This window comes from Anser cygnoides, chromosome 31, assembly GCF_040182565.1.
Source record: "Anser cygnoides isolate HZ-2024a breed goose chromosome 31, Taihu_goose_T2T_genome, whole genome shotgun sequence".
Lineage (NCBI taxonomy): Eukaryota > Metazoa > Chordata > Aves > Anseriformes > Anatidae > Anser > Anser cygnoides.
The window spans coordinates 3402827-3425296 of NC_089903.1; the positions used below are offsets into that span (position 1 = coordinate 3402827).

General features: G+C 65.9%; 2 protein-coding genes across 2 annotated transcripts; one reads left to right on the forward strand and one right to left on the reverse strand.

Annotated features, from left to right (window-relative positions):
• Positions 1-310: 310 nt before the first annotated feature.
• On the reverse strand, positions 311-2768 carry ZNHIT1 (zinc finger HIT-type containing 1). The gene is made up of 5 exons (XM_066985275.1): positions 2614-2768; positions 1708-1878; positions 1533-1612; positions 708-877; positions 311-381 (listed from the first exon to the last, which is right to left on the reverse strand). Exons 1-5 carry the CDS (start codon positions 2633-2635, stop codon positions 360-362), a joined length of 465 nt encoding a protein of 154 aa, XP_066841376.1. The 5' UTR covers positions 2636-2768; the 3' UTR covers positions 311-359.
• Positions 2769-2931: 163 nt separating this feature from the next.
• On the forward strand, positions 2932-20304 carry LOC136787876 (multifunctional procollagen lysine hydroxylase and glycosyltransferase LH3-like). The gene is given in 20 exon segments (XM_066985261.1): positions 2932-3067; positions 3863-3954; positions 4400-4536; positions 5298-5461; positions 7887-7999; positions 8720-8783; positions 8890-8987; positions 9544-9645; positions 10732-10863; positions 12203-12324; positions 13061-13165; positions 14586-14711; positions 15608-15684; positions 15687-15748; positions 16380-16493; positions 16583-16648; positions 17265-17369; positions 18228-18344; positions 19168-19286; positions 19747-20304. Coding segments are annotated over 20 exon segments (2145 nt in total). The 5' UTR covers positions 2932-2991; the 3' UTR covers positions 19901-20304.
• Positions 20305-22470: the final 2166 nt, after the last annotated feature.

Below are 22470 nucleotides of genomic sequence, written 5' to 3' on the forward strand. Positions count from 1 at the left end.
TAGTCCATACAAGGTCGGCCATCTTGGTTTTGTACTTATGGTGTTTCTTAAAGGGGAGGGAGCACATGGACGTAGTCCATACGAGGTCAGCCATCTTGGTTTTCTAATTGGGGGTTTTCTTAAAGGGGAGGGGAGACCTGGCCTGGGTCCATACAAGGTCAGCCATCTTGGTTTTGTGCTTGGGGGTGTTTTAAAGGGGAGGGGGAACACAGACCCAGTCCACAGCAAGTCGGCCATCTTGAACTTAGGAGATGTCTTAAAGGGGAGCGGGCATGGACCTGGTCCACAGAGCACAGACGAGCGCAGAGGGTGGCGCACAAGTCCCTTTATTGTCCCCAGTTGTGGTGGCAGTATCCCCGTCACACCGTCCACTTCAGGCACCTGCAGGGAGAGGCAGGGGTCAGGGAGTGCCCCTGTGTCCCCCCCCCCAGCTCTGTCCCAGTGCCCGCCCCACGTGTCCCCGTACTGAGGGTCCTGGGGTGTCCCCAGAGAGCAGCAGGGGCTGTCCCCATGTCCCTGTCCCCCTGTACCGGGTGTCCTGGTGCATCCCCCATATCCCTGCATCCGCAGCATCCCCATACTGGGTTGTCCTGGTGCATCCCCTATGTCCCCATGTCCCCATACCAGATGTCCTGGTGCATCCCGCACGTCCCCAGTGTCCCCATACTGGGTGTCCTGGTGCCCCCCATGTCCCCATATCCCCGTACCGGGTATCCTGGTGGGTGCCCAGGCAGCGGCTGGAGCAGTAGCGGGCGCCGCAGGTGACGCAGGTGTAGGCCGAGGGGAAGCCGCAGACGGCGCAGAAGTGGCGCTGGGGCAGGCGCGAGGGGGCCGCGCACGCCGAGACGTAGTTGGGGGCTTCGGCTGCGCTGAGGTTCTGGGGCAGAAACCCCAAAAATGATCAAAATTCTCAAAGTTGCACCCAGGAATCCCGCCGTGGCCCTAAACAGCTCCAGATCACCCCCAGAAGCACCCCAAAGGTGCCCCACGGAGATCGCAGAACCCCCAAAATGACCCCAAGACCCCCCAAAACGACCCCCCAAGACCCAGGTCCCTGCTGGGACCCCAAAACTCTCCCCATAAGCGTTCACCAGACCCATTCCAGGATCCCCTTCCCCCCCCAATACACCCAGAACTGCCCCCAAAGCCCCCAGGAACCCCCCCCCCATAATCTTCTGGCACACCCCAAGTACCCCCATAAAACCCCCAAAACCCCCTGCAGCCCCCCTCAGGACTCCCAACCCCCCCCTGCCCCCTCTCAGGACCCCTAAACCCCTCTCAGCCCCATCTCAGGACCCCCCAACTCCCCCTGCAGCCCCACCTCAGGACCCTCAACTCCCCCCTCCTCAGGATCCCCTCAGGGCCCCCCAAACCCACCTCAGCTCCCCTTCAGGACCCGCCCCCCCCCAGGCCCCCTCAGGACACCCAAACCCCACTCAGGACCCCCCCAAGCCCCTCAGGATGCCCTCAGAACCCCCTAAAACCCCTCAGGACCCCTTCAGGACCCCCAAGACCCTCCCAAACTCCTCCACCTGCTCCTCCAGCAGCGCCTGGAAGTTCTTCCGGAAACGCAGCTTGAAGTGGTCCCCGCGCGTCTTCTTCTTCTTCTTCCCTACGGAGACCCCAAAAACCCCATGGGACCCCCAAAAAACCCCCAAGGACCCTCCCCCAAGCCCCGGGGGGGGTTTCCCCGGGGACCCCCGGTACCGGTTTCGGCGGTGTCGGCGAAGTGGGGGAGGCGTTTGCCGGGCCGGGGCAGCCCCGCCTGGGGGTCGTCGCCGAAGTTGTCGTTCTCCAGGGCCTCCAGCTGCCGGTTCAGCCGCCGCTGCCGCGTCGCCCGGTCCAGGACCCGCCGCTGCGCCGCCTCTGGTACCCGGCCTGAAACCGGGCACCGTTAACAAGAATCAAGCCCCGGTACCGGGAGCCCCCCCCACGCTCCCCAGGTACCAACAGAGCCGAGTCCCAGTCACTGAAAGCCCCCCCGAGGCTGTGATGGGACACGGGGAGTCCTCAATGGGGCCCTGACTGGTACCGGAGGGCACCGGGGGATACCGGGGGGGGGCACCAGGAACCCCCCCCCAAATCACCAAGAGCCCCCCGAGACTGTGGTGGGTCACCGGGAGCCCTCCAAAGGGCCCTGAACTGGTACCGGGGGGCACCGAGGGCTACTGGGAGGCACTGGGGGATACCGGGGAGGGACTGGGGGATACTGGGAGGGTACTGGGGGAACCGGTGGAACACTGGGACCCCCCCTCAGGTGACCGAGAGACCCTCCAGGCTCTCCTAGGGCTGCTCTGGGTCACCGGGAGCCCTCCATAAGGCCCTGAACCGGCACCGGGGGGCACCGGGGGAAACCGGGGGGCACCGAGACCCCTTCCCAGGTCACCGAGAGCCCCCTGAGGCTGTGGCGGGTCACCGGAAGCCCTCAACAGGGCCCTGAACCGGTACCGGGGGACACAGGGAGACACCGGGAGACATCGGGGGATACCGGGACCCCCCCTCAAGTCACCGAGAGCCCCCCTCACGGCCTCCCACCGACACCGGGACCCCCCCGGGGGTTCGGAGCCCGGGAAGGGCCCTCGAGTAGGCCCCGCGGCGCGGCCCCGCCGGTACCTGATGCTTTTTTCTCCCCCATTTTGGTCCGCAGAGCCGCTTCCGCCGCTACTTCCGCCCTTTCTTGACGCTACTTCCGCCCTTCCCGGCCACTACTTCCGCCCTTCCCGCGGTGCTGCCATCTTGTGTGCGGCGCCGCCATCTTGGTGGTCCCGGCCCCACCCCCCCGGCCCCGCCCCTTTCCCCTGGCAACGTGGCAGCGGGACTCCCTCGGCCCCGCCCGCCGCGCGCTGATTGGCTGCAGGGGGCGGGCGGGCGGGCGGCGATTGGCGGGAGGGCGGGCGGAGGGCGGGCCGGAGGGCTCTGATTGGCCAGCGGGGGGCTCGGGGCCCGGTCGGGGGTGAAGCTGCGGCGGAGCGGTCCGGGCCCGGTCCCGCCATGGCCCCGGTGCTGCCGTTGGCGCTTTTGGCCCTGCTGCTGCCCCCCGCCGCCCCCCAGCGGCAGCTGAGCCCTGGTAGGGCCCGGCCCAGGGGTCAGGGGTCAAAGGGGAGGGGTCAGAGGGCGCGGGGGGGGCGGGGAGGGGGGGGGGAGGGGAGAGTCGAGGGGGGAGGGGGACAGTAATGGGGGTCAGAGGTCATGGGGGAGGGGGTGAGAGGTCAGGGGTCACGGGGAGGGGGTGGGGGGTCAGGGGTCACCGAGGAGGGGTCAGAGGTCGTGGGGGAGGGGGGGTCAGGGGGTCATGAGGGAGGGGCTGGGGGTCATGGGGGGGAGGATGAAGGGGTCAGGGGTCAGCAAGGAGGGGTCAGAGGTCATGGGGGAGGGGTGATGGGGGGTCAGAGGTCACGGGGGAGGGGTCACCGAGGAGAGGTCAGAGGTTACCGGGGAGGGATGAAGGGGGTGAAAGGTCACCAGGGGGCAATGGGGGGGGTCAGAGGTCAGCAGGGAGGGGTCGGGGTCACCAGGAGGGGGATTTGGGGTTGGGGGGGGGTTGATGGGGGTCAAGGGTCACCAGAGAGAGGTTAGAGGTCATCAGGGAGGGATCAGAGGGGTGGGGGGGTCAGAGGTCACCAAGGTAGAGTCAAAGGTCATCAAGGAGGGGTCAAAGGTCATCAAGGAGGGGTCAGAGATCACCAGGAGGGCGGATTTGGGTCACTATGGGGTGCAACGAAGGGGGTCAGGGGTCAACGGGAGGGGTCCGGAGTCACTGGGGCAGGGGGGTCACAGGGAAGTCAGGGGTCATGGGGGTTCAGGGGTCACGGGGGGTCAAAGATCATGGGGGGTCAGGGGTCACACTCCCCCCCCCCCCCAGAGCAGCTGCTGGTGGTGACGGTGGCGACGGAGGCGACGGAGGGCTACGAGCGCTTCCTGCGCTCCGCTCGCTTCTTCAACTACACCGTGCAGGTGGGGGGGGGGGCACCCAACGTGGGGGGGGGGGTACCCAATTAAGGGGGGGGGCACCCAAGGTGGTGGTGGGGTCACCTAAGGGGAGGGGACCCAAGGGGGGGCACCCAAAGGGCCAAAGGGGGGGGGGCACCCAAAGGGGGGGGCACCAAATGGGGGGGGGCACCCAAGGGCGGGGGGGGCACCTAAGGGGGGGGGCACTGAACAGTGAGGGTCCTAGGGGAGGGTTGGGGATCCCGGGAATTGGGGGGGGGGTCGTGGGGGGGTCCTTGGGGGGGGGGGACACCCAAGTGGGGGCACCCAGGATGGGGGGGTCTTGGGGGGGGGGAACCAAATGAGGGGGGCCCTGGGGGGGAGGGGGGATTCTGGGTTACCAATGGGGGGGGGGTCACCTCTGTGCCCCCCCCTTCGGGGTGACCCCCTCCCCCCCCCCGTGTCCCCGCAGACGCTGGGGCTGGGCCAGGCGTGGCGGGGGGGGGACGTGGCGCACACGGTGGGGGGGGGCCAGAAGGTGCGCTGGCTGCGGGCCCACCTGGCCCCCCTGCGGGACCGCCACGACCTCGTGGTGCTCTTCGTGGACAGGTGGGGGCGGGGGGGCGCGGGGGGGGGGCAGGGGGATAAGGGGGGGATAAGGGGGGAATAGAGGATGGGGGGGCAGGGGGTCATGGGGGGGGCAGTGGGGTGTGGGGGGGCAGGGGGATGGGGGGGCACAGAGGGATAAGGGGGGAATAGGTGGGTGGGGGGGCACTTGGGGGCAGGGGGGCGTGGGGGGGCAGGGGTGTGGGGGGGGGCGTGGGGATAATGGGGGGGCAGGGGGATGGGGGGGCAGGGGGATAAGGGAGGCCACAGAGGGATAACGGGGGGATAATGGGGGGAATAGGGGTTGGGGAGGGTGCGGGGGGGCAGGGGGATAGGGGGGCAGGGGGGTGTGGGGGGGGTCACAGGGGGATAAGGGGGGGGTAAGGGGGGAATAGGGGGATGGGGAGGCACGGGGGGGGCACGGGGGTTGGGGGGGCATGGGGGTAATGGGGGGAATAAGGGGGGGCAGTGGGATGGGGGGGCACTGGCGGATAAGGGGGGGGATAATGGGGGGGTAAAGGGGGAATAGGGGGGTGGGAGGGCACGGGGGGGCGGGGGGGGCATGGGGAAAATGGGGAGGTGTGGGGGTGGGAGGGTTATGGAGAAAAAGGGGGGGATAATGGGGGGGCAGGGGGACGGAGGGGGCTTGGGGGTTTGGGGGGACATTGGGGGGGGTTATGGGGGACATGGGGGGGGCAGGGCGACATTTTGGGGTGCCGGGGATGTCCCTTCCCCCCCCCATCTCTACATGCCCCCCCCCCCAGCTACGACGTGGTGCTGGCCGCGGGCCCCCAGGAGCTGCTGGCCAAGTTCGCCCGGGGGGGGGCGCGGGCGCTGTTCTCGGCCGAGGCCTTCTGCTGGCCCCAGTGGGGGCTCGCCCCCGCCTACCCCCCCGCCGGCACCGGGAAGCGCTACCTCAACTCGGGGGGTACGGGGGGGCTATGGGGGATTGGGGGGGGTTATGGGGGCGTTTGGGGGGGTGATAGGGGGGCTTGGGAGGTATGGGGGGGGTTGGGGGGCTGTAGGGGAGTTGGGGGGGGTTATAGGGGGGTTTGGGGGGGTTATAGGGGAATTTGTGGGGGTTATAGGGCGTTTGGAGGGGTCATGGGGGCGTTGTAGGGTGGCTATGGGGTGTTATGGGGGGATTTGGGGGGGTTATAGGGGAATTTGGGGTGGTATTGGGGGGCTTTGGGGGGGTTATAGGGGATTTGAGGGGGTTATAGTGGGGTTACGGGGGGCTTATAGGAGATTTGGGGGGGTTATAGGGGAGTTTGGGGGGGGTTATGGGGGGGTTTGGGGGAGTTATAGGGGAATTTGGGGGGGTTATGGGGGATTTGGGGGGGGTTATGGGGGGTTTGGGGGGGTTATAGGGGATTTGAGGGGGTTATAGTGGGGTTATGGGGGGGTTATAGGGGATTTGTGGGGGTTATAGGGAAGTTTGGGGGGGTTATAAGGGAATTTGGGGGGGTTATGGGGGATTTGGGGGGGTTATGGGGGGTTTGGGGGGGTTATAGGGGATTTGGGGGGGTTATAGGGGAGTTTGGGGGGTTATGGGGGCGTTGTAGGGTGGCTATGGGGGGTTATGGGGGATTTGGGGGGGTTATGGGGGGTTTGGGGGGGTTATGGGGGGTTTGGGGGGGTTATAGGGGATTTGGGGGGGTTATAGGGGAGTTTGGGGGGTTATGGGGGTGTTGTAGGGTGGCTATGGGGGTTATGGGGGAATTTGGGGGGGTTATGGGGGATTTGGGGGGGTTATAGGGGATTTGGGGGGATTATGGGAGGGTTTGGGGGGGTTGTAGAGGAGTTATGGGGGGGTTTGGGGGGCTGTAGGGGAGTTTGGGGGTGTTATAGGGGGGTTATAGGGGAATTTGGCAGGGTTATAGGGGATTTGGGGGAGTTATAGGGGAATTTGGGGGGGTTTTGGGGGGGTTGGGGGGCTGTAGGGGAGTTTGGGGGTGTTATAGGGGAGTTATAGGAGAATTTGGGGGGGTTATAGGGGGTTTGGGGGGTTATAGGGGAATTTGGGGGAGTTATAGGGGGGTTTGTGGGAGTCATAGGGGGGGTTGGGGGTTATAGAGGGGTTATAGAGAATCTGGAGGGATTATAGGGGGGTTTGGGGGGGCTGCGGGGTTTAGTGGAGGGTTTCGGGGGCTTATAGGGGGGCTTGTTTTTTGGGGGGGAGGGCTGGGGGGTTATAGGAGGGTTTGGGGGGTTGTAGGGGGGTTGGGGGAGTTATAGGGGAGTTTGGGGGGTTATAGGGGGCCAGGGGGGGTTATAGGGGGGGTTGGGGGGTTATGGGGGGGGGTCTGGGGCCTTATGGGGGGTTTGGGGTCTTATGGAGGGTTATAGGAGGGTTGGGGGCGTTACGGGGGAGCTGGGGGGGTTATAGGGGGGCATGGGGGGACTGGGGGAGTTATAGGGGAGTTATGGGGGGGTTATAGGGGGGCTTGTGTTGGGGGGATGGTTGGGGGGATTATAGGAGGGTTACGGGGGGGTTATAGGGTTTGGTGGGGTTATGGGGGGTTATAGGGGGTTGGGGGGGGTTAATGGGGGGGCTGGGGGGGCTATAGAAGGTTTTTGGGGGGTTATGGGGGGGTTTGGGGTCTTATGGGGGGCTATAGGGGAGTTTGGGGGGGTTATGGGTAGGTTATTGGGGGCTGGGGGGGTTAATGGGGGGTTATGGGGGAGCGGGGGAAGTTATGGCGGGGCTGTGGGGGTTATAGGGGGGTTGGGGGAGGTTGTAGGGGGGTTTAGGGGCGCTATAGGGGAGTTGGGGTTATAGGGGGGTTTGGGGGAGGTTATGGGGGGGTTTTAGGGGGCTTTAGGGGGGTCATGGGGGGTTTGGGGGGTTGTGGGGGGATTATGAGGGAGATGGGGGGGTTGGAGGGGTTAATGGGGGGGTGGAGGGAGTTATAGGGGGATTTGGGGTGGTTATGGAGAGTTATAGGGAGGTTTGGGGGGTTATAGGGGGTTATGGGGGCGCTATAGGGGGATTGGGGGGGTTATGGGGGCTGGGGGGGTTATAGGAGGGTTCGGGGGGGCTATGGGGGGTTATGGGGGGATTTAAGGGGGGGTCTTAGGGAAGAGGATTTAAGGGGGTCCCTAAGGGGTTTCTAGTTGGGGTAACGGGTTTTGGGGAGGGGTCCTTGGGGGGGGAACACGAAATTTTTAGGGTTAAGGATTTAAGGGGGGGTCTTTGGGGGGAGGGGGGTCAGTTTGTGGGGTAAGGGATTTGGGGGGTGCCCACATCCTTCTTTGGGGTCATGCTGCTTGGGGGGGGAACGGGACTTTAGGGTTGCCTTGGGGGGGGGGTGTCCCCCCACCCTAAATTTGGGCGCCCCCTCTCCCAAAAGGTTTTGTGGGGTTCGCCCCCACCGTGTGGCGCCTGGTGGAGCGCTGGCGCTATCGGGACGACGACGACGACCAGCTCTTCTACAGCCGCCTCTACCTCGACCCCGCGCTGCGCGTGAGCACCCCAAATACCCCCCCCGGACCCTAAATCCTGCCCCGGGACCCTAAACCCTGCCCTGGGATCCCAAATCCTGCCACAGGAACCCCAAAACCCCCGAGATCCTAAATCCTGGCACGAGAATCCCAAATCCCCCTGGGATCCTAAATCCTGCCCCGGGACCCTAAATCCTGACATGGGAACCCCGAAACTCCTCAGGGATCCTAAATCCTGCCCCAGGATCCCAAGTCCTGCCATGGGAACCCAAATCCTGGCATGGGAATCCCAAAACCCCCAAGGTCCTAAATCCTGGCATGGGAATCCCAAATCCCCCTGGGGATCCTAAATCGTGTCCCGGGATCGTAAATGCTGACATGGGATCCTAAATCCTGGCACAGGAACCCCAAATCCCCCTGGGAACCTAAATTGTGCCCCGGGACCCTAAATGCTGACACGGGAACCCCAAAACTCCACCAGGATCCTAAATCGTGGCACAGGAACTCCGAAACCCAATGGGATTCTATATCCTGACAGAGAATCCTAAATCCTGCCCCGGGATCCTAAACCCTAACACAGGAACCCCAACCCCCCACCCCACACCCCCGGGACCCTAAATCCTTTCCCAGGATCCCAAACCCTTCTGGGGACCCCAAACCCTGCCCTCAGACCCCAAAACCCTTTTAGGGCCCCCCCAACCCTTTTAGGGCCCCCCAAAAACCCCAAAACCTCCCCCCACAGGCAGAGCTGGGGCTGGCCCTGGACCATCGCTCCCAAATCTTCCAGAACCTCAACGGGGCCATTGGTAACGGGGGCGATCAGTGGGGTTTTTTATAGGGTCAGGCCCCAAAAAGGCCCATGTGGGGTTTTGGGGCACCTGGCGGCCCTACAAATTTCCCCTATAACCGCAGACGAGGTCGTTCTCAAATTCGAGCCGGGGCGGGTGCGGGCCCGCAACGTGGCGTACGACACCCTGCCCGTGGTCATCCACGGGAACGGCCCTACAAAGGTACAGCGGGGTCCCTTATAGGGACGGGGGGGCCTTATAGGGTTGGGGGGGGCGTCGGGGTCCCCTGTAAGGTTGTGGGGTTTATAGGAGGAACTGGGGGGCGCTGGGGTCCCCTAGAAGGTTGTGGGATCTCTATGGGGTTGAAGGAGGCGTTGGGGTCCCCTATAATTTTGTGAGGTCCTTATAGGGTTGGGGGATGCCAGGGTTCCCTAGAGTTTTGTGGGGTCCATGTAGGGCCAGGGGGTGTGCCAGGGTCCCTTATAAGGTTGTGGGGTCCCTATAGGGCTGGGGGAGGTGTTGGGGTCCCCTGTAAGGTTGTGGGGTCCCTATATATATATGGGGGGGGGCACTGGGTTTCCCGAGAAGCTTCTTGGGTCCCTATGGGGTTTTTAGGGGGGTGCCCCAAGAGATTATGGGGCCCCTGGAGGATTTACGGGGTGCTCCACTAGGACGAGCCCCCCCCCGTTCTTTTCCCCCAGGGGCTCTCCCAAACCCTACAGCCCCCCCGAACCCCACTGCCCCCCCTAATCCTATTGGCACCCGAAACCCTATAAAGCTGCAGCTGAATTATTTGGGGAATTACATCCCAGCCGGCTGGACCTACGAGGGCGGCTGCGGGGACTGCGACCGGGACCTGCGGCCCCTCGAGGGTCTCACGGTACGGGGGGGACCCCCAAAAAATGGGAGGGACCCCAAAAAATGGGGAAACCCTAAAAAATTGGGGATACCCCAAAAAATGGGGTGGGGTCCTTGGGGGGCGGCTGTGGGGTCTGCGACCGGGACCTACGGCCCCTCAAGGGTCTCGTGGTATGGGGGGGACCCCAAAAAATGGGGGGACCTCAAAAATTGGGGGGACCCTAAAAATTGGGGAGGGGATCCCTAGGGGGTTGCAGCCCCTTGAGGGGGGTTGTGGGGTCTGTGACTGGGACCTGCGGCCTCTTGAGAGTCTCGTGGTATGGGGGGGACCCCAAAAAATTGGGGTGACCCCAAAAAATGGAGGGGGTGGGGGGTGGTCTCTAGGGTTTTGGGGTACTTTTGGGGCTGTGGGCTGCCCCATAGGGTTTTGGGGTCCCCCTGGGGACTGTGGGGGGTGTGTGGGTGCTGAGGGGGGTATGGGGTGCCCCATAGCGTTTTGGGGTGCTTTGGGAGGTTTTGGGGTGCCTTAGGGGGTTGTGGGGTGGTCTATGGGGTTTTGGAGTGCTTTTGGGGTTGTGGGGTGCCCCATGGGGCTGTGGGGTATCTGTGGGTGCTGAGGGGGATTTGGGGTCTTTTTGGGGCTGTGGGCTGCCCCATAGGGTTTTGGGGTTCCCTTGGGGCTGTGGGCTACCCCATAGGATTTTGGGGTGATTTTGCGGTGCTTTGGGGGGTTTTGGGGTCCCCTTGGGGGCTGTGGGGTGGCCTACAGGGTTTTGGGGTCCTTTTGTGGCTGTGGGCTCCCCCATGGGGTTTTGGGGTCCCCTTGGGGCTGTGGGCTACCCCATAGGATTTTGGGGTGATTTTGCGGTGCTTTGGGGGTTTTGGGGTCCCCTTGGGGGCTGTGGGGTGGCCTATAGGGTTTTGGGGTCCTTTTGTGGCTGTGGGCTCCCCCATGGGGTTTTGGGGTCCCCTTGGGGTTGTGGGCTACCCCATAGGATTTTGGGGTGCTTTTGGGGGTTTTGGGGCGCCCACAGGGGTCTGTAGGGTGCTTTGGGGTGCTGTGGGGTGCCCCCTGGATGTGGGGTGCCCCACGGCCCGGTCCCCCCAGGACGAGGAGCTGCCGTGGGTGCTGGTGGGGGTGTTCGTGGAGCAGCCCACCCCCTTCCTGCCCCAGTTCCTCCAGCGCCTCCTGGCCTGGGACTACCCCGGGGCCCGCCTGCGCCTCTTCCTGCACAACCGCGTGAGCTGCACCCCAAAACCCAAACCCCAAAACCTGACCCCGAAACCCAAACCCCGAAACCTATACCCCAAAACCCAAACCCCAAAACCTGCATCCCAAAACCTGCACCCCAAAACTCAAACCCCGAAACCTGCGCCCCAAAACTTGCACCCTAAAATGTGCAACCCCAAGACCTGCACCCCAAAACCCAACCCCGAAACCCAAACCCCAAAACTGACCCCCCCAAAACCTGCACCCCAAAATCTCCACCCCAAAACCCGCACCACAAAACCTGCACCCTGAAACCCACACCCCAAAACCCATGTGTGTGTCCCCATACCCCCCCATGTCCCCACGTGTCCCCATATCCCATGTCCCCTTATATCCTCTCATGTCCCTGTGTCCCCCCGTCCCCACGTGTCCCCACATGTCCCAATTTATCCCCATATATCCCCCCGTGTCCCCACGTGTCCACCCATGTCCCCACATCCCGTGTCCCCATATATCCCCACGTGTCCCCTTGTGTCCCCACGTGTCCCCATATCCCATGTCCCCTTATATCCCCCCATGTCCCCGTGTCCCCCCATGTCCCCACGTGTCCCCACATGTCCCATGTCCCAATTTGTCGCCACATGTCCCCATATCCCATGTCCCCTTATATCCCCATATATCCCCCCATGTCCCCCTGTCCCCCTGCATCCTCCTGTGTCCCCTGTGTCCCCATGTCCCCACATCCCATGTCCCCATATATCCCCACGTGTCCCCCCGTGTCCCCACATCCCATGTCCCCTTATATCCTCTCATGTCCCTGTGTCCCCCCCATGTCCCCACGTGTCCCCATGTGTCCCCATATCCCATGTCCCATGTCCCCTTATATCCCCCCATGTCCCCCTGTGTCCCCACATGCCCCCACATCCCGTGTCCCCATATATCCCCACGTCTTCCCTTGTGTCCCCATATCCCATGTCCCCTTATATCGCACCGTGTCCCCCCCGTGCCCCCCCATGTCCCCACATCCCATGTCCCCATATATCCCCCCATGTCCCCACGTGTCCCCACGTGTCCCCATATCCCATGTCCCATGTCCCCTTATATCCCCCCATGTCCCCCCGTGTCCCCACATCCCATGTCCCCTTATATCCTCTCATGTCCCTGTGTCCCCCCATGTCCCCACGTGTCCCCACATGTCCCCATATCCCATGTCCCATGTCCCCTTATATCCCCCCATGTCCCCCTGTGTCCCCACATGCCCCCACATCCCATGTCCCCATATATCCCCACGTGTCCCCACGTGTCCCCATATCCCACATCCCCTTGTATCCCCGTGTCCCCACGTCCCCGTGTCCCCGTGTCCCCGCAGGAGGTGCACCACGAGCCCCACGTCGCGGCGCTGTGGCCGCGGCTGCGCCGTCACTTCACCTCCGTCACCCTCGTGGGGCCCGAGGAGGCGCTGGGGCAGGGGGAGGCGCGGGACATGGGCATGTACGTGGGGGGGGGGGGCATTGGGGGGGGCATGGGGATATTGGGGGGGCATGGGGACTTGGGGACATCAGGGGGACATGGGGGGGCATGGAGATACGGGGATATGGGGTCATGGGGGGGCAGGGGGAGGCACGGTACATGAGCATGTACGTGGGGGGGGGGGACATCGGGGGGTATGGGGATATGGGGACATCGGGGGGACATGGGGACGTTGGGATGTTGGGGGGGGCAGGGGGACATGGGGACATGGGGGGACATGGGGATATGGGGTCATGGGGGGGCAGGGGGAGGTTTCGGACATGAGCATGTATGTGGGGGGGGGACATCGGGGGGGGCATGGGGACATCAGGGGGACATGGGGACACTGGGGGACGTGGGGATATGGGGACGTTGGGGGCAGGGGGGGACGTGAGGGGGACGTGGGGACATTGGGGGACATGGGAACATGGGGATATGGGGTCATGGGGGGCAGGGGGAGGCGCGGGACATGGGTATGTACGTGGGGCAGACATTGGGGGGACTTTGAGGGGACGTTGGGGGGGACATGGGGACATTGGGGGGTCAGGGGGACATCGGGGGGCACATGGGTATGTGGGGGGGGCCGTGGGGATGGGGGTGGCACGGGGACATTGGGGAGGGGTACAAGGGGACACGGGTGGCCCTGGGGGGGGTGGGGGCGGGGGGGGGGCACGGGTGTCCTTGGGGACCGCGGTGTCAGCGGTGTCCCCCCCCCCAGGGACGCGTGCCGGCAGGACGCGCGGTGCCAGCACTACCTGAGCCTGGACGCGGACGTGGCGCTGACGCACCGGGGGGCCCTGCGCGCCCTCCTGCGCCAGAACCGGTGCGTGGCCCCCCCCCAAGTGACCCCCCCCAAAAATGTCCCCCCGAACCTGACCCCCCCAAAATGTCCCCCCGAACCTGACCCCCCCAAAATGTCCCCCCGAACCTAACCTCCCCAAAGTGACCCCCCCCCAAAATGTCCCCCTGAACCTGACCCCCCCCAAAAGCGTCCCCCCGAACCTGACCCCCCCAAAGTGACCCCCCCAGAAATGTCCCCCCGAACCTGACCCCCCCAAAATGTCCCCAGAACCTGACCCCCCCAAAAAGTGCCCCCGAACCTGACCCCCCCAAAGTGACCCCCCCAAAATGTCCCCCCCAAACCTGACCCCCCCCAAAATGTACCCAGAACCTGACCCCCCCCAAAGTAAACCCCCCAAAAATGTCCCCCCGAACATGACCCCCCACCCAAAGTGACCCCCAAAAAATGTCCCCAGAACCTGAACCCCCCAAAGTGACCCCCCACAAAATGTCCACCTGAACCAGACCCCCCCAAGTGACCCCCAAAAAATGTCCCCCCAAAAATGTCCCCAGAACCTGCCCCCCCCAAAAGTGACCCCCCAAAAAATGTCCCCCCGAATCTGACCCCCCTCAAAGTGACCCCCCCCAAAAATGTCCATCCGAACCAGACCCCCCCCAAAGTGCACCCCCAAACCTTCCCCCCAAAACTGCCCCCCCAAACTGACCCCCCCTAAGTGCCCCCCCAACTGTCCCTGCACCCCAAACTGTCCCCCTACCCCCCTAATCTGCTCCCCTGCACCCTGACTTCCCCCCCTGGCACCCCAAATCTGCCCCCCTGCACCCCAAACTGCCCCTCTGCCCCCCCCCAATCTGTCCCCCTGCACCCCAAATTGCCACTTTCTCCCCCCAATCTGCCTCCCTGTCCCCCTAATCTGCCCCCTGCCCCCTAATCTGCCCCTCCTGTCCCCCAGTCAGTCCCCAGCCCCTTAATCTGCCCTCTTCCCCCTCTAATCTGCACACCAAACTGCTCCTCTGTCCTCCTAATCTGCCCCTTTCCCCCCTAATCTGCCCCCCAAACTGCTTCTCTGCCCTTGTAATCTGCCCCCTGTATCTGCCCCTTCCTGCCTAATCTGCCTCCTTGCCTCCTAATCTGCCCCTCCTGCCTCCTTAATCTGCCCTGTTCCCCCATAATCTGCATCCCAAATTGCCCGCATGCCTCCCTAATCTGCCCCTAATCTGCCCCCTTCCTCCATAATCTGCCCCTAATCCGCCCCATGCCCCCCTAATCTGCCCCTAATCCGCCCTCTGTCCCCCAATCTGCCACTGCTCTGCCCCCTGCCCCCCTAATCTGACCCTAATCCGCCCCCTGCCCCCCTAATCTGCCCCTAATCCGCCCCCTGCCCCCCTAATCTGACCCTAATCCGCCCCCTGCCCCCCTAATCCGCCCCTAATCTGCCCCCCAGCCCGGTGCTGGCCCCGCTGCTGTCTCGCCCCGGCAAGCTCTGGTCCAACTTCTGGGGCGCCCTCAGCCCCGACGGCTTCTACGCCCGCTCCGAGGACTACGTGGACATCGTGCAGGGCAAGCGCCGGTGAGACACGCCCCCTCAGGCCACGCCGCTCAGGCCACGCCCCCTCAGGCCATGCGCCCTCAGGCCACGCCCCCATCAATCACTCCACCAGGCCACGCCCATTGGCCACGCCCCCCTCTGGCACCCACCCTTATTGGAGCTGGGTGCCACGCCCCCTTTCCCTGAGGCCACGCCCACCGAGAGGGAGCCCCGCCCACTGAAGGACCCACACCCTGCAGAAGCCCCGCCCCTTCAGAAGCCCCGCCCCCCTCCGGAAGCCACACCCCCATAGTAGCCACACCCCTCTTGTGGAAGCCCCGCCCCCTGTCGAGGCCCCGCCCCTCTGCAGGCCCCACCCCTCCTGAAGCCCCTCCCCTGCCCCTCCTGAAGCCCCTCCCCCTGAAGGGGCGTGTCAGCAAGGCAGGGGGCGTGGCCCGCCCGGGTTGGGGGCGTGGCTTCAACGGGGGGCGTGTCCCTCACAGGCCACACCCCCATAGCGAGCACCTGGGGGTGGGCGGGGCTGTGGGTAGGGCGGTGGGCGTGGCCACGAGTGGGCGGGGCTGTGGTCACGGTGGGCGTGGCCAGAGGTGGTGGGCGTGGTCTGGGGTGAGTGGTTGGGGGTGTTTGGCCGTCGGAGGTGGGGGGGGGATTAGGAGGGGTGTTCAGGGGGTGGGTGTGGCTATGGGTGGGCGTGCCTAGAAGGGGTGGGCGTGGCTAGAAGGGGTGGGCGTGGTCTTGTTGGGCGTGGCCATTGAGGGTGGGTGTGGCCAGGGAAGAGGGGAGTGCCCGGGGGGGGGGGGGGGGGGTGCCCAGGTGGTGGGCGTGGCTATGGGTGGGCGTGGTTAGATGGGTGGGCGTGGGTGGGTGGGCGTGGCCGGCGGGTGGGCGTGTCGCTGAGGCCCCGCCCCCTCCCGCAGCGGGGTGTGGAACGTGCCGTACCTGAGCCAGGCCTACCTGGTGGCGGGGGCGGTGCTGCGGGGGGCGCTGGGGGGCGCCGCCTCTTCGCCCAGGAGGACACCGACCCCGACATGGCCTTCTGCCGCAGCGCCCGCGACAGGGTGTGGCACCCAACCCCCCCCCCCCCCCGACCTCCCCCCCAAATCCCACCCCGAGCCCCCCCCAGCACCCCCTGACCCCCCCCCCCCCAGCACCCTGAGTCCCCCAGCACCCTGACCCCCTCCCCAGCACCCTGACCCCCCTCCCCCCCCCGCCTGCATCCCCCCAACACCCTGCCCCCCCCCCCCAGCACCCCCTGCCCCCCCCCCCAGCACCCCAATATCCCCCCCGGCACCCATTGACTGCCCCCTGCCCCCAGCACCTTCCCCCCCCCCCCCCCCAGCACCCCAACACCCTCCCCCTTACCACCCTGAGCCCCCCTAACCCCCCCAGCACCTTGCTCCCCCTCTCATCACCCCCCTTTAGCACCCTGACCTCCCCCCATTTCATTGACACCCCCATCCCACCCCCCCAACTCCCTGCCCCCCCAGCCCCCCCATCACCACCCTGACCCCCCCATCCCCTGACCCTCCCCATCATCCCCCCAACCCCCCCCCCCCCTTCCTCCCCCTACCCCCCATGTGGGATCCCAACTCGGGGGGCACATGGGGGCTCCCCCGGGATTTTGGGGGGGGGGGTCCCTTTATTTTGGGGGGGGGGGGCCACACCTTGTGCCCCCCCCCGCTCCCCCAGGGCATTTTCCTGCACATGACCAACCGGGAGGACTTCGGGCACCTCCTGGCCGCCGGCTCCTACAACACCTCCCGCCTGCACCCCGACCTCTGGCAGCTCCCCGACAACCCCCAGGTGGGTCCCGTGCCCCCCCCCCACAATTAACCGACCCCCCAGACCCCCCCAGTTCCTCCCAGTTCATCCCAGTAAGCCTTCCGCCCCAGGACTGGGAGGAGAAGTACCTGCACGAGAACTACAGCCGCATCTTCGACGAGGATCTCTATGAGGAGGTACCGGGGGGCCACCCCGCCCCCCCCCTCAAATTTCTATAGACCCCCCCCCCAAATTTTCTAGGACTGCCCCCCGTGACTCACCCCCCACTCCCCAGGCACCCTCATTGCCCCTCCCCCCAAAGAGATCCCCCCTTTTGGAACCCCCCCCCAAAAATAAACCCTGAAGACCCCCCCCTTTTGGTGACGCCCCCCAAAAAACCCTGAGGACCCCCCTTTTGGTGACCCCCCCCCAAAAAACCCTGAGGACCCCCCTTTTGCCCCCTCCCCCCGTCTTGGGCATCCCCCCCCCTCCCATAGCCTTGAGGGACCCTGGGGACCTTTTGGGGACCCCCTTGGGAACCCCTTTGGGGGGGGGTAAGGGGGGCCACCACCCCATTTATTTCTGGGGGTCCCCACTTTTTTTGAGGTGCCCCCAGCTCTTTGCCAACCCCCTCCCAGCCATACCCCAACATTTACACCCCCCCCAGCTGTACCCATAAGGGACCCCAGGGACCTTTTGGGGACTTCTGGGGACCCCTCTCAGGGGGAGGGGGAGCCACCCCCCTCATTTTTCGGGGGGGGGGTCCCCGCTTTTTTGGGGTGCCCCCCCAGCTCCGTGTCCCCCCCTCTGCAGCCCTGCCCCGACGTTTACCGCTTCCCCCTCTTCTCGGAGCGCCTGGGGGCCGAGCTGGTGGCCGAGGCGGAGCGCTACGGGCGCTGGAGCCGCGAGCACCACGAGGTGAGGTCCCCGAGTGTCCCCCGTGTCACCTCCCCCACTGCCACCCCCCCGCCACCGGGACCCCCCCCCCTGGGACCTCCCCGTGGCCGCCACCGGTGGGTGAAGGGCCCCCGGGTGGCACATCCTTGGGGGCGGTGGCACCGTGGTGGCACCTTGGTGGCCGTGGTGGTGGCCCTGGGACGGGTGGTGGTGGCCCCCCCGACCCCTGTGTCCCCATGGGGGTGTCCCCATTGCGGTGTCCCCATGGGGGTGTCCCCACGGTGGCCCCCCAACCCCTGTGTCCCCATGGCAGTGTCCCCATGGGGGTGCCCTCTCTGGTGGTGTCCCCCTGGCCGTGTCCCCCTGGGGATGTCCCCATGGTGCCCCCGCCCCCCCCGACCCATGTGGCCCCCTGGTGGTGTCCCCATGCTGGCCCCCCTGACCCCTGTGTCCCCATGGGGGTGTCCCCCTGGTGTCCCCCCCAACCCCCATCTCCCTACAGTGGTGTCCCCATGGGGGTGTCCCCATTGTGCCCCCCCAACCCCCATGTGTCCCCCCAGCGGTGTCCCCATGGGGGTGTCCCCACGGGGATGTCCCCCAGGTACCCCCCCCAACCCCTGTCCCCCCCAGTGGTGTCCCCCTGGCGGTGTAACCTGGTGTCCCCCCCAACCCTTGTGTCCCCCCGGCGGTGTCCCCATGCTGGTGGCCCTGGGGAGGGCGGTGTCCCCCAGTGGTGTCCCCATGGGGGCGTCCCTATGGTGCCCCCCCAACCCCTGTGACCCCCCGGCGGTGTCCCCCGGCGGTGTCCCCATGGGGGTGTCCCCACGGGGATGTCCCCCCCTGGTGGTGCCCCCCCCGACCCCCGTGTCCCCCCCCCAGGCGGGGGCGGAGGCGCTGGGGCTGTCCCTGCTGGGGCTGGAGCCCACCTGGCTGGGGGCCCTGCGCCGCTTTCTCGCCCCCGTGGCCCAGAAGCTCTACCCCGGGTACCACACCAAGGTGGGCGGGGCCGGGGGCGGGGCTAGGGCGAGGGGGCGGGGCTAGAAGGAAGGGGCGGGGCTACAGGAAAAGGGGTGGGGCTAGCGGGAAAGGGGAGGGGCTAGGAGGAAAGGCGGGGGTGGGGGCGTGGGGTGGGAGAAAGGGGCGGGGCTACCAGGAAAGGGGCGTGGCAATATGGAAGGGGCAGGGCTACAGGGAAAGAGGTGCGGCTACCAGGGAGGGGTGTGGCTATCGGAAAAGGGGTGGGGCTAATGCAGAAGGGGCGTGGCTCTTGGGAGACCCGGTGGTGGCAGGTGGAAAAGGGCGGGGCTACAGGGAAAGGGGCGGGGTTAACAGGAAGGGGGCGGGGCTATGGGACGGGGAAGGGGCGTGGGGAGGGGGCATGGGGGTGGTGGGGGAAAGGGGCAGGGCTACCAAGAAAGGGGCGAGGCTATTCAAATGGGGGCGGGGCTACCTGGAAAGGGGTGGGGCTATGTGGAAAGGGGCGGGGCTACCCGAAGGGGCGAGGCGATATGGAAGGGGCGGGGCGGTGGGGGGAGGTGGGCGGGGCAGCCAGGGGAAAGGGGTGGGGCATTGGGGGGAGCTTCATGGCAGGGGGCGGGGTTTGGGGTAGGTGGGCGGGGCTTTCGGGAAACGGGGCGGGGCTTTGTGGAAGGGGCGGGGCTTTAGGTAAGGGGGAGGGGCTAATGGAAGGGGCGGGGCTTACAGGAGGTGGATGGGGAAAGGGGCGGGGCTGCCCCAACCAAACTTGGGCAGGTGGGCGGGGCTTGTGGAAGGGGCGGGGCGTGCCCTGACCCCGCCTCCCCCCCCCCCCCCCCCGCAGGGCCGGGCGGTGCTGAGCTCAGTGGTCCGGTACCGCCCCCCGCCGGCCCCCTACGCCCCCCGCCCGCGGCCCCCGCGGCCACCGTCACCGTCAGCCTGGCCCTCAACGGGGACTACCAGGTACTGGGAGTACTGGGAGCACGGGGGGTGGGGCCTGGGAGAACTGGGGGGCACTGGGGGCACTGGCGGGGGTGGGTACTGAGGGCACTGGGAGCACTCTGGGGGTGCGGGGGGGGTTGGCCACTGGGAGGGAGCACTGGGAGCACTGGGGGTGCTGGGGGGGGGGGGGGGAGGCACTGGGGAGGGCACTGGGAGCACTGGGGGGGGGGTACTGGGGGCACTGGGAGCACTGGGGGAGGGGGGGTACTGGGGGCACTGGGAGCACTGCGGGGGGGACACTGGGGAGAGCACTGGGGGGGGCACTGGGGGCAGTGGGAGCACTGGGGGTACTAGGGATGCTGGAGGGGGGCACTGGGAGAACCAGGGGGCACCCCATAGTGCTGGGGGGAGGGGGGCACCCCAGGGTCCTGGGGCTGTCCCCAGCACCCCCCACTCCCCAAAATCCCCCCCCCCCCTGCAGGGCGGGGGCTGGCGCTTCCCCCGCTACGAGTGCGCGGTGCCGGGGCCCCCCCCGGCTGGGCGCTGCTGCACCCCGGGCGCCTCACCCACCGCCCCGAGGCGCTGCCCCCCGCGCCGGCACCCGCTACGCCCTGGTGACGCTGCTGGACCCCTGAGGGACACGGGGATGTCGTCGGGGACGTCGGGACGTCGGGGGACAAGAGGACATCGGGGGCCGAGGGGACATCGGGGGACACGGGGGCACCCAGCACCCCGAGGTGCCACCCCCACCCAATGCCCCTTGGTGACACTGCCGGGCATCTTGGGGACATCGGGGGACATCGGGGGACATTATGGGACAAGAAACCATCGGGGACATCGGGGGGACAAGAGGACATCGGGGACCGAGGGGACCTTGGGGACATCGGGGGACACAGGGGCACCCAGCACCCCGAGGTGCCACCCGCACCCGATCCCCCTTGGTGACACTGCCGGGCATCTTGGGGACATCGGGGGACATTGGGACGTCGGGGGACGAGGGGACACGGGGGCACCCAGCACCCCGAGGCGCCAGCGCTGCCACCCCTTGGGGACACCTCAGGACCCCCGGGGGACATCGGGGGACACCGAGGTGGCATCAAGGACCCCGAGGACATCAGGACCCCCCCCCCCCCCCGTGCTCCCCCACTCCGGACACGGGGACCCCGAGGACGCTGGGGACACCCCAAGGTGCTGCCCCCCCCCCCCCAATGGACACGGGGACGTTTTGGGGACATTTGGGGACACCCCGCGGGTGCCACCTCCCCCCCCCCCCAATTAAACACGGGGGTCCCGTGACCCCCCCCCCCATTTTTCCCCTGAGTCCGCCTCACTTTTTTTTGGGGGGGGGGACCCGATGACGTCATTCCCCGGCCCATGATGTCACTACCCCCCCCCCCCCCCCCCAATTTTGGTTTCAATTCCCCCAATTTTGGGGCAACCCCCCCCGCCCCAAAAATTAGGTTTCCCCCCCCCCGAGTCAAAATCACTCAATTTCAGCCTCCCCCCTCCCATTTTTGGGTCAAAATCACCCAATTTCAGGACCCACCTGCCCGATCCCCCCCCAATTTTGGGGTTCCCCCATTCCCCCCCCTATTTCAGCCCCCCCCCCCCAATGGGCTCCCCTTCAATTTCAGCCCCCCCCCTCCCATTTTTGGGTCAAAATCACCCAATTTCAGCTCCCACCCTCCTTCCAGCCCCCCTCAATTTTGGGGTGCCCCCCCCCCATTTATTCCCCCCCCCCATTTATATCCCCTTCCAATTTCAGGCCCCCCCCTTGGGTCTCCCTGAATTCCCCCCCCATTTTTGGGTCAAAATCACACCATTTCAGCCCTCCCAGCCCCCCCAATTTTTTTTTGGGGGGGGGGGGCCCCCCCAGGCTGCCCCCACACGCAGCTGCTCACGGACACGGCGTTTATTGTACACGTTTCACACCGGGACGCGGGGCCCCCCGGGGCCCCCCCAAAACCCGAGGGCTTCCTCCCCCCCCCAAAAAAAAAAAAAAAAAACACCGGGGGGGGGTCGGGGGGGGCACCCCAAAATTAGGGGGGGGCGGCAGTGACACCTGCCCCCTCCCCAACCACACTGAGGTGCCCCCCCCCCCCGTGTCCCCCCCCCCGAAATTTTTCACCCCTTATTTTTTTTTTTTTGCCGGGGGGGGGTCCCCAAAATCCTGGCTCGACGTCTTCACCCCGGGGGGGCTCAGCAGCGGCTCCGTTTTTTGGGGGGGGGGGGAGGCAGGGAAAAAGAAAAGGGGGGGACACCCCAAGATTTTTGGGGTGAAACGGGGGATTTTGGGTTGGGGGGCCCCCCGGAACCCCCACCCCCAGAACACACACACACAGCTCCATGCGGGGGGGGGGGGGGGGCGGGCAGGGGGACACCCCCAGGGAGAAAATTGGGGGGGGGGGGGGGGGCTTTGGGGACCCCCTATGTTGGGGACCCCTTTAGGGCCCCCCAGGTTTTCGGGTGAAAAAGCCCCTTTGGAGTTTTCCGGGAACACCCCAAAATCTTTGGGGGGGGGGGCAGGATTTTGGGGTCTCACTGCCCCCCCACCTTTTGGGGATCCCCCCCAATTCTTAGGGCTCCTCCCTCAGTCCTGGGGGTTCCCCAAATTTTAGGGACAACCCCCCCCCCCCAAAAAAAATTTGGGGTTTTGCCCCCCGCATTTCTTTGGTTCCTCCAAATCTTTGGGGTGCCCCCCCCCATAAATTGGGGGGCCCCATCTTCATTCCCCCCCCCCCCAAAAAAAAAATTGTGGGGTCCCCAAACCTGGTCCCTCCTGCATTTTGGGGCCCCCTCCCCAAATTTCGGGGGGGGGCACACCCCAAAAATAAAAGCGGGGGGCCTGGAATGTCTTGGGGGGCGAGAAAAGGGGTGCCCCCCCCAGCCGGTTTGGGGGGGACCCTAATATTTGAGGAGGAAACCCCAATGTTTGGGGGTGACCCCAATATTGGGGGGTCAAATTATTGGGGGGGTCAAATTATTGGGGGGGGTAGAACACGGGGCTCATTTGAGGCCCCCCCCCCGAAAAAAATGGGGAGGGGCATTGTGCTCAGCTCTCGGGGGGGACCCCAAAAATATTTGGGACCCCTTTTTCTTTGGGGTGGGGGGTCCCCATTTACGGACACCCCAAATTCCCTCCTGGGGGGGGGAGCGACACCCCCCCATTTTTGGGGTGCTCTGGGCTGGGGACGCCCCCCCCAAA

Excerpts from the sequence above, each read along its gene's own strand:
- ZNHIT1 (XM_066985275.1), bottom strand. The coding sequence starts at position 2,635 with ATGGGGGAGAAAAAAGCATCAG. Across the intron at positions 1,879-2,613 it reads GGGGGAGAAAAAAGCATCAG|GCCGGGTACCAGAGGCGGCG; the intron begins GTACCGGCGGGG and ends GCCCGGTTTCAG. Across the intron at positions 878-1,532 it reads AGGCGCTGCTGGAGGAGCAG|AACCTCAGCGCAGCCGAAGC; the intron begins GTGGAGGAGTTT and ends TTTCTGCCCCAG.